General features: G+C 52.8%; 1 protein-coding gene across 3 annotated transcripts in view; it reads left to right on the top strand.

Annotated features, from left to right (window-relative positions):
• Positions 1–13646, top strand: part of FBN3 (fibrillin 3) — a 268187-nt gene that overhangs the window by 216604 nt on the left and 37937 nt on the right. For all 3 annotated transcript variants that reach the window (XM_054013785.1, XM_054013787.1, XM_054013786.1), the window contains 7 exons: positions 2289–2414; positions 4021–4146; positions 9232–9357; positions 9660–9776; positions 10394–10522; positions 12265–12384; positions 13151–13276. In XM_054013785.1, coding sequence (XP_053869760.1) covers positions 2289–2414; positions 4021–4146; positions 9232–9357; positions 9660–9776; positions 10394–10522; positions 12265–12384; positions 13151–13276 — 870 coding nt within the window. The remainder of the gene's footprint in view (positions 1–2288; positions 2415–4020; positions 4147–9231; positions 9358–9659; positions 9777–10393; positions 10523–12264; positions 12385–13150; positions 13277–13646) is intronic.

A 13646-nucleotide genomic window follows, 5' to 3' on the forward strand; every position in this document is an offset into this window, starting at 1 on the left:
TGATATTCTATGAATCTATGTGCACACACCCACACACATGCACACACACTCACCCACATGCGTGCACACACACACACAGCCGTAAACAGGAACAGGAACCCTGAATTTAGGGTGCAGGAACCAGGAGACAGAACAGTAATGGAGCAGGTAGGCAGCACCACACACCAGTCGCCACAACTGTGTTATAGAGGAGGTCACAAAGGTCCCTTCTGCCTTGGAAAGTAAGAGTCACGCTGCAGGATCCCCAGGTCTGAGTGATGATGCATAGAAAGGGAAGGCCCTGGCGGGACCCAGACTCAGTGAGACACAATAAAGATGGAGCCCCCCAGTGTGACAGTTGCAATCAGCATAGACGAGAACCGAAGGCTCCCACAGGCAGGACCAGGGCGTGGCCAGGCCAGGACTGCATAAGAGAGCGCAGTGCTCCTGCAGTCGCTGGCACAAAGGGCACAGAGCCCTGACAGCTAAACTCCTAGCACTCGCTCCCGCCCGCCAGTGGCACCGATTGTCCTTTGCAGAGGGTGTGGAGCACTGCAGAAGAGAGGCTGAGAGATGAGGTTTGGATTCCAGGGGAGAGAAAGGAAGATGCTCCTCTGGATGTGCTGTCAAGGTCTAGGATCTTGCGACCTATCCTGGTGCTGCTCTGTAGCATTTGAAGGATGGAGTCCCTAGCCCCAGGGCCGGCTTTAGGCCAATTCAGCCGATTCCCTTGAATCGGGCCCTGCGCCTAAGAGGGCCCTGCGCCCTTGCCGCTGCCGGTACACTGTACTGGGGTGGCCGGCTTCCTCATGGGGCAATTTAAAGGGCCTGGGGCTCCCAGCAGGGGCTGGAGCCCCAGGCCCTTTAAATTGCCACCAGAGCCCCACTGCTGGAGCCCTGGGCTGCGGGGCTCTGGGGGCTATTTAAAAAGTCTGGGGCTCCCCTTGCTTCTACCGCCCCGACCCTTTAACTAGCCGCTGGACCCCGCCACTTCCCCAGGGCTCCCTCGGCTATTTAAAGGGCAGTAGAAGCAGGGGAGCCCCGGGCCCTTTAAATAGCCCCTAGAGCCCTGGGGTAGTGGGGGGCTCTGGCGGCTATTTAAAGGGCTGGTGCGGTAGAAGCAGGGGAGCCCCTGCCCTGCCCGCAGCCAGCCCCTGATGCACCCCCTGCCTGCACCAGCCCCACACCCCCTGCCCTGCCCACTGCCAGCCCCTGTCTCCAGCCAGCCGCACACCCCCTGCCCGCAGCCAGCCCCTGCTGCACCCCCTGCCCGCACCAGCCCCGCACCCCCTGCCCTGCCCTGCCCGTACCAGCCCGTCTCCAGCCAGCCCCGCACGCCCTGCCCTGCCCGCAGCCAACCCTGCACCCCTTGCCCTGCCTCCAGCCAGACCCTACCTCCAGTCAGACCCTGACCTGCCCCTGCCCTGCCTCCAGCCAGCAATGTATGTAATATATAATTTTATTATTATTTATATAATTATGGAAAGTAAATAATACATGGAAGAAATGAAGCGGGTTTTTTTACATGTTTTTTTTTTAGTCATCCCTGCCGGGGCCCCGCCGAAAATGTTCAAATTGGGCCCCGCACTTCCTAAAGCCGGCCCTGCCTAGCCCTGGCGGTTCAGGCGAGAGCAGATGTTATCCCTGTCGGGTCTCCCCCCAGGCCTTGGTGCCGAGCTCTTCTGGCTCTGGGACAGGACTGAACGGAGCAAGGGGAAGACCCATTGATTTTCCAGTCTCCAAGAAGCCCAGAGTGTAGAAGCAGAGACCAAGTTGCCGAAGTTGTGTGAGCAGCTGTGCCCGGCAGCTGGGCAGAGGGCTCCTGGTCCGGGACTTGATGAGCCAACGGTGGAATCACTGGTCATTTCAGCATGACCAAGTGGCATTTCCTGGGTTGTCAGTTCAGCTTCCCCTCCCAGCTGCTCTCCCAGGCTGGAGCCAGCCCCAGGGGCACTAGCAGGAGTCAGTGCAGGGGAGGGGCAAAGTCATGGACTCATTTGGGATTCTTTCCAAACTTGCCCAGCCAGTACAGGTTCCGTCAGCGACCCCTGTTTCGCCTCCGGCCAGAGCAGAACAGCCCAGGCCCTGCCTCCACCAAGGGAGGAAAGGGAAAGCCAGTCTTTGTAGCCTACAGCCACTTCCTGCCAAGGCCATGGAGAGTGATCCTCCCTCATTGTAAATATTCATAGCTGGACCTGGGACCCCCAGTGCTACAGCAAGGAGCGGGGGACAGACGTCATGACCCTGACTCTCTCCTCCCCCAGTCCTCCGCCCCTCTGGTCGCTGACGGGATATTGTTCTCTGTGCAGATATTGACGAGTGCAGTGAGATTCCTGCTATCTGCACCAATGGCGTCTGCATCAACCAGATTGGCTCCTTCCGGTGCGAGTGCCCCATCGGTTTCAGCTACAACAACATTCTGCTTATCTGCGAAGGTAACGGGCTGGGGCTGCAGGGCTGGCTGCCCCCAGGGCTCATAGTCAGGCTGGCAGAGCAGACAGTGACAGGCCCTCAGCATGGCACATCACTGTGGTACTAATGAGGAGCAAGAGACCAGCTCTGCACACCATGCCCCGGGCTCTGACACAGGTTTGAGCCCAGAGCCCCTCTTCTGTCCAACACAAATCAATCTGACGCTGGTCAGCAAGGACTCAGGTCCCAGGACCCTGCTCAGAGCCCAAGTCCCGCTGTGATTCAGGTCCAAGCCTGTCATTCTGCAGTGTGGACACAGGTCAAGCCACAGACCTGAGTCAGGAGGTCTGTGTAGTGCTGTATGGGCACATTAGCACTGCTGTGAGACCTGCGTCCAGCACTGTAAGCCATGTTTGCAATGCAGTGTGGACGCTCAGGCATGAGCTTGGAAAGCCCACGTCTCAGAGCCCTGGGCTGGGAGTGCAGTGTAGACAGTGCCTTGTGGGTGATCATCAGGGAAGGCCAAACTCTCCAAACAGAGCTATTTCCACCCAAAACATGGTCTTTTAAAGGCGTTTTAAAAGTTGTTGTTTTCCCAGGCCATGTCCACACTGCAGGGACTATAAGCGGCACAGCTAGGGTGCCATAGCTGTGCCAACATAACCCCATAGCGTAGATGCAGCCTACAGGGGATTTCTGCCACTGTGGAAATGCTGCCTCCCTGAGTGACAGTAGCTGGATTGAAGGAAGCATTCTTCCATCCGCATCGCCGCGGCCTCCCCTGAGCACCGGAGTATGTCAACCGGAGTTTTAAGTGTAGACTTGACAACAGAGTGTGTTCTTGGCAGCTTTCATTTTTCACTTCCCATTTTTGAGATAAGACATTTATGAAAATGATGTTTTGAAATAGCTTTTGGTTTAAATCCAACCCAAAACACATTTCTTATTTCAAACCCCAGCAACTATCCAAATAAACGGTAAACGGCACATTTTGATTGAAACATTTTTGAGAAAATGAAATCAAAACAATTTTGCCATTTTAAAAAAAATCTCTCTGTGTCTGGCACACCCTGCACGGTCAGTCAGTGGTTGGCTGTTCTGGTTCTCCCACAGCGACGTGGTGACGCCAGGGTCTGGCACACCCTGCATGGTCAGTCAGTGGTTTGGCTGCTCCAGTTCTCCCACAGTGACATGGTGACGCCAGGGTCTGGCACACTCTGCACGGTCAGTCAGTGGTTTGGCCGTTCTGGTTTTCCCACAGTGACGTGGTGATGCCAGGGTCTGCCACACTCTGCATGGTCAGTCAGTGGTTTGCTGCTCCGGTTCTCCCACAGCGACGTGGTGACGCCAGGGTCTGGCACACCCTGCACGGTCAGTCAGTGGTTTGGCCGTTCTGGTTTTCCCACAGTGACGTGGTGACGCCAGGGTCTGGCACACCCTGCAAGGTCAGTCAGTGGTTTGGCCGTTCTGGTTTTCCCACAGTGACGTGGTGATGCCAGGGTCTGGCACACCCTGCACGGTCAGCCTGAGAGGTTTGGCTGCTCCAGTTCTCCCACAGTGTCATAGTGACTGACACCAGGGTCTCGCACACCCTGGGCCAGCAGTGTCAGTGTTTCTTTCTCTGTGCAGACATTGATGAATGCAGCAGTGGGGAGAACCTTTGCCAGCGCAATGCTGATTGCATCAACATCCCGGGCAGTTACAGGTGCGAATGCTCAACCGGATACAAGCTGTCACCTAGCGGAGCCTGTGTGGGTAAGATGGGCACTGTTGACTACCTATAGCAGAGGCAATGCTCAAGTGGGGCACAGAGCCGCCATCAGGAAGCAGCGTGGACTGTTAGTGATGTGCACTAGCACACTTCACCTCGTCTCTTTGTCTAGGAAGGGTTTCCATTGCCGAGGCTTGTACTGTGGGATGGCAGGAATGGAACTGGGAGGCTATCATTGTTCTCATCACAGTCATGGTTTTGGAAGGAGACTCGGGTTCTTTTACAAGTCTCGTGCCTGTGACCTGCTCCACACTCAGAGGATCCATGGGGGCTCCACACTCAGAGGGACACAGAGGTCTGGGGTCAGCGCAGAAATGCTACATCCGTTCAGTAGCTAACGGGCACATCAGAAAATTGAGTGGGTGCATGGGATAATCCTGGAGGGAATTAAATACTCCCGTCCCCTCTAGGTTAGGGGTGGGTGCATGGGGGAGGCAAGTGTGGGGGCAGCTTACACTGCCATTGCCTGCACCTTTCCTTGTTCCTGGGCTGTGGAGAAGCAGACAAGCTCACTTCCTAGGTCTGGATTATTATAGTAGCACCATGAAGATTATGGTTGAGACTGGCTTGCTGTTTGACAGCTGATTTTTTCTAAATGCTCTAAAATCCACATGTTGAGTCAGATTGTCTTGAAAATTGCTGTATCTCCTGGGGGTCTGGGATAAGGTTACTGGTCCAGACTTGAGGTTGTTTGAGCAAGGGGTTCCTGAGTTACAGCCCCCCTAAAAATCAGATGCCATCAAAATTTTACAGTTCTTACTTCTTCTTTTTTTACACAAACCTGAGGCTCACACTTTGGCTCTGGTCCTCCCCAAGCAGATCTCATCTGCCCCGGTTTAATTTCAGCCAGTGTCTGGCACCCACTGGGACTTGGAGGAAGCAATATTTTAAAAGTAATTCTGACTAAAAGTTGGGTCTCTAGTCCAGCTCAAGCCAAGCTGAGAAGACAGGCAAAGTCATTTGTGCAGATGCATTAGGGGCTCTATTGCAAGCCAGTGTTTGCAGGCAGCCGGGTGATTCAGGGTGGCATACTGTGGCATTTAACCTGAACAGCACCCAAGTACTGTGAATTCAAGTCCTGCTCTTCACAGCTTTCTGAGAAATAAATGTGTGTGTCGCATGTTCTGCCTGTATTCTGCAGGGGCTCCTGCTGGAAGGTTTGCCTTGAGAGAAAAACTTCTGGTTTAACACCTCACATGGCAAAATGCTCTAAATACACATACAGACTCAGATTGTACTTTAAAAGTATCATCAAGAAAAATAATATTAATTATTATTATTAGATGGAAGATGAAGGACTCTAGGAAGCAGTAGCATTAGGGTAAAGCGATCATGCTGCATGCTCCTCCCCCCTCGTTCCTGAGCAATGGGACTGATTGTGATCAAAGAAGAGCAAGTATATGAGATTCTCCTCAATGGCAGCATGATGGAAGGGCTTGCTGAGCACCAGGATACGCACCCATGACAGAGAGCCCTATTCGAAGGACAGTCGATGCCAACTAATGTGGCACCAGGATACTGTCCTTGGTCAAAAGACTAACTCATATTTATCATAAAAATAAACACAGAGAACAAGTTTCAGTGTTCTACAATCATTCATCCAGTCACAGCAACCAAGGCATCCCACCTGTCATTTTCACCCTTCAAAGTGCTGTACTTCCTTGGAAAGAGGTCCAAAGGAAATGCCAGACAATAGGAAACATTGAATTACACGGCCCTTTTTAGAACAGTCATAGCAAACCTTAAATGATCTCCCCCCCCCAACAAACTGCTATAAAAAAATCAAGCAGTACACAGACTATAACAAACATTTTCAGTGAGACTCTAACACAGAAGACAGAAGTTTGATAGGTCTTTTTACTGCTTTTAAAATTGAAATCCTGCTGCAACATTAACTAAAGTGGTGCCATCCCTCCCCCTAACATCATTTCATCACAGCAGGCCCCAGGAAAGGGTTAATGGTTCAAGTGGGGGGGGAGGGTCATTTGGACAAGGAGATCCTCAAACACAGCCCCTCTGATAAGGAGTCAAGTATCGGGGAGCCGGGGAGCCGTGTTAGTCTGTATCCACAAAAATAACAAGGAGTCCAGTGGCACCTTAAAGACTAACAGCTTTCATGGGTAAAATATCTCATCTGAAGAACTAGGTTTTTTACCCATGAAAGCTTATGCCCAAATAAATCTGTTAGTCTTTAAGGTGCCACCGGACTCCACGTTGTTTTTCTGATAGGAGCTGATTTTCATATTCAGATTGCTCTCAAGCCCCCATGCCTAGCAAGATAGTCTTGAAAACTGATATTCCACTGCAGGGCCAGGCTAGACTTTTGGAGAGGGTGGGAGAAGAACGCCCGTTAGGATGAATTGTGCTACTGGGTCAGGATGTATTCCTCTCGATGGGGCAGTCTCATTCCGATGAGGGCTGATGGAAAGCCGATTGGGGCAGAGGAGCACACTGTTCAGATCCCTTAGGAGAGGATTTGTTAAATGGGATTCTCTATATCAGGGATAGTCAATTATTTTTAGTCAAGATCCAGATTTCTTGGTCAAGGTATAGTCAAGGTCCAGACGCCAGAAAAAATAATAAAAAAATAACAATAATTATGATAATAAGTTGTGAATAAAAAGACTTTGGGGTCCATTTAAAAGCATCTGGTGGTCCAGATTTGGCCCACAATCCGCATATTGACTACCCCTGCTCTATATGCTAGTGAAGAGGAGAGGATAGAATATGATAAAGTACAGGTAGGATCTGAAGAGAAACAGGCAAACAAAAAAGAGTCCCATTCAATTACATCACATGAAGCCAGACAACTAAACATTGACAGATTGTATAGGAGTGTTTGTATACAAATACTAGAAGTGTTATACTAAGATGGGTGAACTTGAGCACCTGGTATTAAATGAGGCTGTTGGCCTACAAAAACTGGTGGAACGATGATAATTGATGATAATCAATGGGACACAGTAATTCCAGGGTACAAAATCTATCGGAATAACAGAGTAGGTCATGCTGTTGGGGGAGGGGCACTATAGGTAAAAGAAAGCACAGAGTCAATATAGTAAAAATCTTAAATGAATCAAACTGTACCATAGAATCTCTCTGGATAGACGTTCCCTGCTTGACATTCCCTACTTCCACAATAATAAGAACATAGCAGCAGGGATGTACTACCGACCACCTGACCAGGATGGTGATGGTGAGTGTGAAATGCTTCAGGAGATTAGAGAGGCTATAAAAATAGAAAACTCAATAATACTGGGGGATTTCAACTATCTTCATATTGACTGGTACATGTCACCTCAGGATGGGGTGCTGAGATAAAGTTTCTAAACACTATTAATGACTGTTGCTTGGAGCAGTTAGTCCTGGAACTCACCAGAGGAGAGGCAATTCTTGATTTAGTCCAAAGTGGAGCACAGGATCTGGTCCAAGAGGTGAATATAGCTGAACCGCTCAGTAATAGTGACCATAATGTAATTTAACATCCTTGTGGAAAGGAGAAATACACAACAATGAGGAGGCCAGTTAAACAGAAACGAAAAGGAACAGTCACAAGAGTGCAATGCCTGCAAGCTGCATGGAAACTCTTTAAAAACACCATAATAGGGGCTCAACTAAATGTACACCCCAAATTAAAAAAAGAACAGTAAGAGGACCAAAAAATGCCACCATGGCTAAACAATAGAGTAAAAGAGACAGTTAGAGGTATCCTTTAAAAATCACATGATTTAAAAATTGGAATTCAAATTCTACAGAGGAAAATAGAAAGGAGCATAAACTCTTGCAAGTCAAGTGTAGCAGTATAATGAGGCAGGCCAAAAAAGAATTTGAGGAGCAACTAGCAAAAGACACAAAAACGAATAGCAAATTTTTGTGTAAGTACATCAGAACCGGGAAGCCTATCATACAATCAGTAGGGCCACTGGACAATCAAGGTCTAAGGGATCACTCAAGTAAGACAAGGCCATTCAGGAGAACCTAAATGAATTCTTTGCATTGGTCTTCACTGCAGAGGTTGTGAGAGAGATTCCCACACCTGAGCCATTTGTTTTAGGTGACAAGTCTGAGGAACTGTCCCAGATTGAGGTGTCAATGGAGGAGGTTTTGGAACAAATTGATCAATTGAACAGTAATGAGTCCCCAGGACCAGATGGTCACTCAGGAGTTCTGAAGGAACTCAGATATAAAATTGCAGTATTACTAGCTGTGGTATGTAACCTATTGCTGAAGCATGCCTCTTTATCACATGACTGGCGGGGAGCTAATGTGACGCCTATTTTTGAAAAGGGCTCCAGAGGCAATCCTGGCAATTACAGGCTGGGAAGCCTAACTTCAGTACCAGGCAAATTGGTTGAAACTGTAGTAAAGAACAGATTTATCAGACACACACAATATGTTGGGGAAGAGTGAAGACGGGCCAATGGCTAGTAGCCCAGATGGTCAGGGATGCAGCCCCATGCTGCTCTGGGTGTCCCTAAACCTCTGACTGCCAGAAGCTGGGACTGCATGATGGGTTAGATCACTTGATAATTGCCATGTTCTGTTCATTCCCTCTGGAGCACCAGGCACTGGCCACTGCCAGAAGACAGGATACTGGGCTAGATGGACCTTTGGTCGGACACATTATGGCCATTCTTATGTTCTAATTTCATACCTCTGCAGTCCATGAATCAGGGCCCCTAAAATCATGTGATTGGCTAAAAAAAAATCAGGAGATTTCAAAAAATAATAAATTCTGGGTCCTTTTTCTTTGCCTCTGTGTTCTGAGCAGTTAGAGGCCTTGCTCAAGGGGTCCTGCTCTCACATGCTTTTCTGCAGCCAGGAGAGCTAGCAACTTGCTATTTTTAGACAAGTCCTGAGCTTCTCAGAGCTCCGGGAGCTGGGGCTTTCATTAAAACACCAGATATCATGAGATTTGAGGTACAATCGTGGGTGTTGGCAGGGCTGCTGCTCAGCAAGACTGCTGCCAGCTGGTAGCCACAGGCATGGAAGCCACGTGGCCAAGGCATCTGTTCCCACTTTGGTTGGGGTCTTTCCTATTCACTGCTTTCTGGGTTCTTTTGTTATAGGTCGCAATGAATGCCAGGAAATCCCCAATGTCTGCAGCCACGGGGACTGTGTGGACACCGAGGGCAGCTATATCTGCATCTGTCACAACGGGTTCAAGGCCACAGGAGAGCAAACCATGTGCATGGGTCAGTGCAGATGGCTTGGCAGCCCCAGGGACTACTCCCTATAGATTTAAGCCCTTTCCAAAGGAAGCGAGTGCTCTTTGGGCCCCTGGTGGGTGGGCTTGCAGGGGGAGGACGGGCCATAGCACATCGTAAGGCAAGCAGAGAGCTGGGCCATTGCATCTCCTCGGCCCCAGGTTTCTGAGTCCTCGTGCTCACCTAAGCCGCACCAGGCTGCCGCCCCCACCATGAGCGGCACTGACTGACTGCCCACCCCAGGCAAGCGAGGACTCAGCCCCTGATCTGCATTGATCTTCTCTTTTCAGATATTGATGAATGTGACCGGCAGCCCTGTGGGAACGGCACCTGCAAGAATACAGTCGGCTCCTACAACTGCCTGTGCTTCCCTGGCTTTGAGCTGACACACAATAATGACTGCATGGGTGAGAGAGTCCAGTGTCACACAGAGTCAATGCTCTGTAGGCATGAGAGTCAGGTGTCACATAGTCACAGCTGTGTTGGTGTGAGAGTCAGATATAGGGTGACCAGACAGCAAGTGTGAAAAATCGGGACTGGGGTTGGGGTAATAGGAGCCTATGTAAGAAAAAGACCCAAAAATCGGGACTGTCCCTATAAAATTGGGACATCTGGTCACCCTAGTCAGATATCTCACAGTCATGGCTGTGTGGGAACAAGGATTGGTTATAAACACAGTGACAGCCGTGTGCGGATGAGGGTTGAGTGTCACTCAGTCACAGCTGTGTGAGAGTAAGGATCAGGCGACACACGGTGTGGGTGTGAGGGTTTGGTGTCACACACAGTTGCAGCTGTGAGGGCATAAGGGTTGGGTGACACATGGTGATGGCTGTGTGGGTGTGAGGGTTGGGTGTCACACACAGTCACAACTTATGGGTGTGAGGGTAGGGTATCTGACAGTCACAGCTGTGAGGGAATAAGTTTCGGTGTCTCACAGTAACAGCTGTGTGGGTGTGAGGGCCGGATGTCACACACTCACCCTGTGGGTTTGTCCCACTGTGCTTTTCTCTCCTGCTCTCTGCAGACATTGACGAGTGCTCCTCCCTGGGGGGGCAGGTGTGCCGGAATGGCCAGTGTATAAACAGCATTGGCTCCTTCCAGTGCCTGTGCCAGGAAGGGTATGACCGGACCCTGGATGGGAAGAACTGTGTCGGTGAGTGCCTGGGCAGCAGCCACTGTAATTCTCATCATGCCCAGCCTGTGAGTCCATCTGCAGGCCCCTTCTGGCAAATGTGCTCTCCTCCATGCGCCCGCTCCTACTCTGGGCAGTGGAATCTCTGCTCTGGCTCAGGGCCATGGCTGTGGGGCTGGGGGCTGGAGCATGGGTCCCAGCCAGGAGAGATCCCAGGGCCGAGCTTGGGGGAGCTCATGCATCACTACGCTCTCGCTAGCTGCAGACACCTGGCTCCAGTCCAGTGCCAAGCTGAGGGTTATCGAGCAAAGTTGCTGCTCCGCACCTGGTACGGGACGCCATGGGAGTAGGTTGCCAGCTTTGTAAAATTTAAAAGCCGGACGCTCCAGGTGAATTGCTGGAACTTCCCCTGCCATGCCTCTTCCCCCGAGGCCCCACCCCTGCCACGCCTCTTCCCCCGAGGCCCCCCCCTGCCACGCCTCTTCCCCCTGAGACTCCACTAGAGTGCCCAGACAGCAAATGTGAAAAATCAGGATGGGAGGTGGGGGGTAATAGGAGCCTATATAAGAAAAAGACCCAAAAATTGAACTGTCCCTATAAAATCAGGACATCTGGTCACCCTAGGCCCCACCCCTGCCACGCCTCTTCCCCCCAAGGCCCTGCCCCTTCCTCACCTGTTCCCCCCCAAAGCCCTGCCCCTGCCCCACCTCTTCCCCTAAGGCCCTGCCCCCAGCTACTCCTCTCCTCCCTCCCTCCCCCCCTCACCCCCCGTTGCTTGCTGCTTTTCCCCTCCCACCCCCCACCCACCCCACCTGGGTCAGGAGGATCTCGCCTGCGGAGCCGGGGCTGGGAGCTACAGCCACTTGACGCAGGTAGGAGGTGGCCCCGGCTGAGTCGGCCGGTGCGGGTGATGACCCTGCACCTCCCTGCATCCCCTGCCCACAGTAACCAGACTCTGAGTGTCCGGTCAGTAGATCTGACCAGACACTGTCAGGTCCCCTTTTCAGCCAGACTTTCCAGTTGGAAACTGGGCACTTGGCCACCCTACATGGGATCTGGTGCCATGTACCTTCTCAACCAGCAGTTTTCTTGGGGCTGCAGAGTTCCCAGCTCGGCTCCCTGGAAGCCCGAGCCTGATGCAGAGCAAGATCACCCCCCTGCATCCCCAGCCCCAGCTCTGCCCTCCGACTGAGCCTGCTGACTGACCCCCAGTGACTGCCCTGTTTCCAGCACCCAAGTGTGAGAACTGGTTGAACATGGGCCTGTAGACAGCAGCCGTTGTAGATAGCCCAGATCTTATTCAGCAGCAGACTCCAGGGGCCAGACGCCTTCTTGGCAAAGGTGGCCCAGGTGGTGCCCTGCTGTCGGAGGAGCTTGAAGAGCTTTCCAAGGTTTGGTTAATGGAGGTGTTGTTGCCAAGCTAGTCACCGTGTGCAGCTGCTGGGCTTGCTGCGTGGTGCAGAGACACGCAGCGGTGTGCCCCACCCCTTCTGTCTGTGCCGGTGGCTCCCACGCCTAGCCCTGGGGGCCGGGACATTCCCACAGCAGCCCAGGACCACAGGGGGAGGACGAGATCACTGGGGTTCTGGGGGAGCAGTGGGGCCTTGTTGGGCTATGGCTCCCCCTGCTGCCCATGTAGGGTCCCTGGTGCAATAGCATGTGCAATGGTCGGGCAGTCCCTGCCTGTGGGCCAGGAAGGTTCCACATGGCAAAGCAGCCGGAGTCCAGCCCCTGGGTGACTTTCCCCTCTTGTTTCTTTGCAGACATCAATGAGTGCGTCAGCCTGCCTGGAACTTGCTCTCCGGGGACTTGTCAGAACCTGGAAGGCTCTTTCCGCTGCATCTGCCCCCCGGGGTACGAAGTGCAGAATGACAACTGCATCGGTAACGTTGGTTCCTCCATCCTACCACCACACAGGGGCTACACTGTCACCAGCCTGGGCCAGGTGCTTCCTAGGCAGCAGGGATACAGGCACTGCCCCAAGGCCTTACATTCTAAAGCATTTGGGTGTAGGCCAAGGCTGGGGCGTGACAGCCACGGAGTAGCAGAGGGCTGGCCAGAGATGCTTCACTCCCGTCTTGTTAGTTTCACAAGTGCTAAGGGGGTATTTTTAACAGTGTAATGAACATGCCAATGAAATGGCATATGTGGGCACCCCCAGCCTCTAATGGAGAGAATCAGCACTGCCCAGTTATGTGTCATAGGCCCCGCCCTGTGAATAGCTAGTGGTGATTCCCTGTTAATAGAAGCGGCAGGGGCCTTGGCTTTGGAGAAGGAGGAAGAGAGCTGTCACCATGACAGCATGCTGTGTAGGGAGCAGTGCTCACTGCTCTATGTTCGTGGGGAGCCAGGCACTGGTGGGCGTTGGGCCCCTGGGGCAGTGACACCGTGTGGCTGCAGCCTGCTCTGTGCAGGGGAGATGGGCTGTGGGGACCGGCTCAGACGGAGGAATGGGAGGTGGGTGTGACTGGGGGACAGGTGCGCGCCCCCCAGTGGAAGCCCTCAGGAAACGTGCCTGCTCTCCTGCAGGAGTGATCCCTGAGCTCTGCAGGGCCCCTGCACCTGCCCGGAGGTCTCGGCACCATGGAAGGAGCTGAGATCTTTGCCCTGGTACACGTCTAACCACCCCTCTGTCCGTCCTGCTCCCAGATATCAACGAGTGTGAGGAAGAGCCCAACATCTGCCTGTTTGGTACCTGCACCAACACCCCCGGCAGCTTCCAATGCATCTGCCCCCCCGGCTTCGTCCTGTCCGACAACGGCCGCAGATGCTTTGGTGAGTGCATGCAGCCTCGCCCACAGCCCGTGGGGTCCTCAGAGGCAGTGCTCGTGTGTGGGGGAGGGGCGCCGAGGTAGGAATCCTGTGGCCCCCGTGGTACCACCCAGTGCTGGGGCCCTGCCAGCTGCCATTGCTGGGATGGGCGCTGTCACCCCTGGACGTCTGGACGTCTGGGTGAGAGAGCTCCCAGAGAGCACTGAGCCCCAGGGCATCCTCAGTGGAGGGGCATCGGCCCGATGTGCCTTCCTGCACAGCTCTGATCCCTTGGGGGCTCATCTCTGCCGGGGGGAAGGCGTAGCTTAGGGAGCTGCTCTGTATCCCTGTGCCGGAGCTGCTTGTCTCTCAGGGTCTGCTGCTTGCACATGGA

Source organism: Malaclemys terrapin, chromosome 24, assembly GCF_027887155.1.
Source record: "Malaclemys terrapin pileata isolate rMalTer1 chromosome 24, rMalTer1.hap1, whole genome shotgun sequence".
NCBI lineage: Eukaryota > Metazoa > Chordata > Testudines > Emydidae > Malaclemys > Malaclemys terrapin.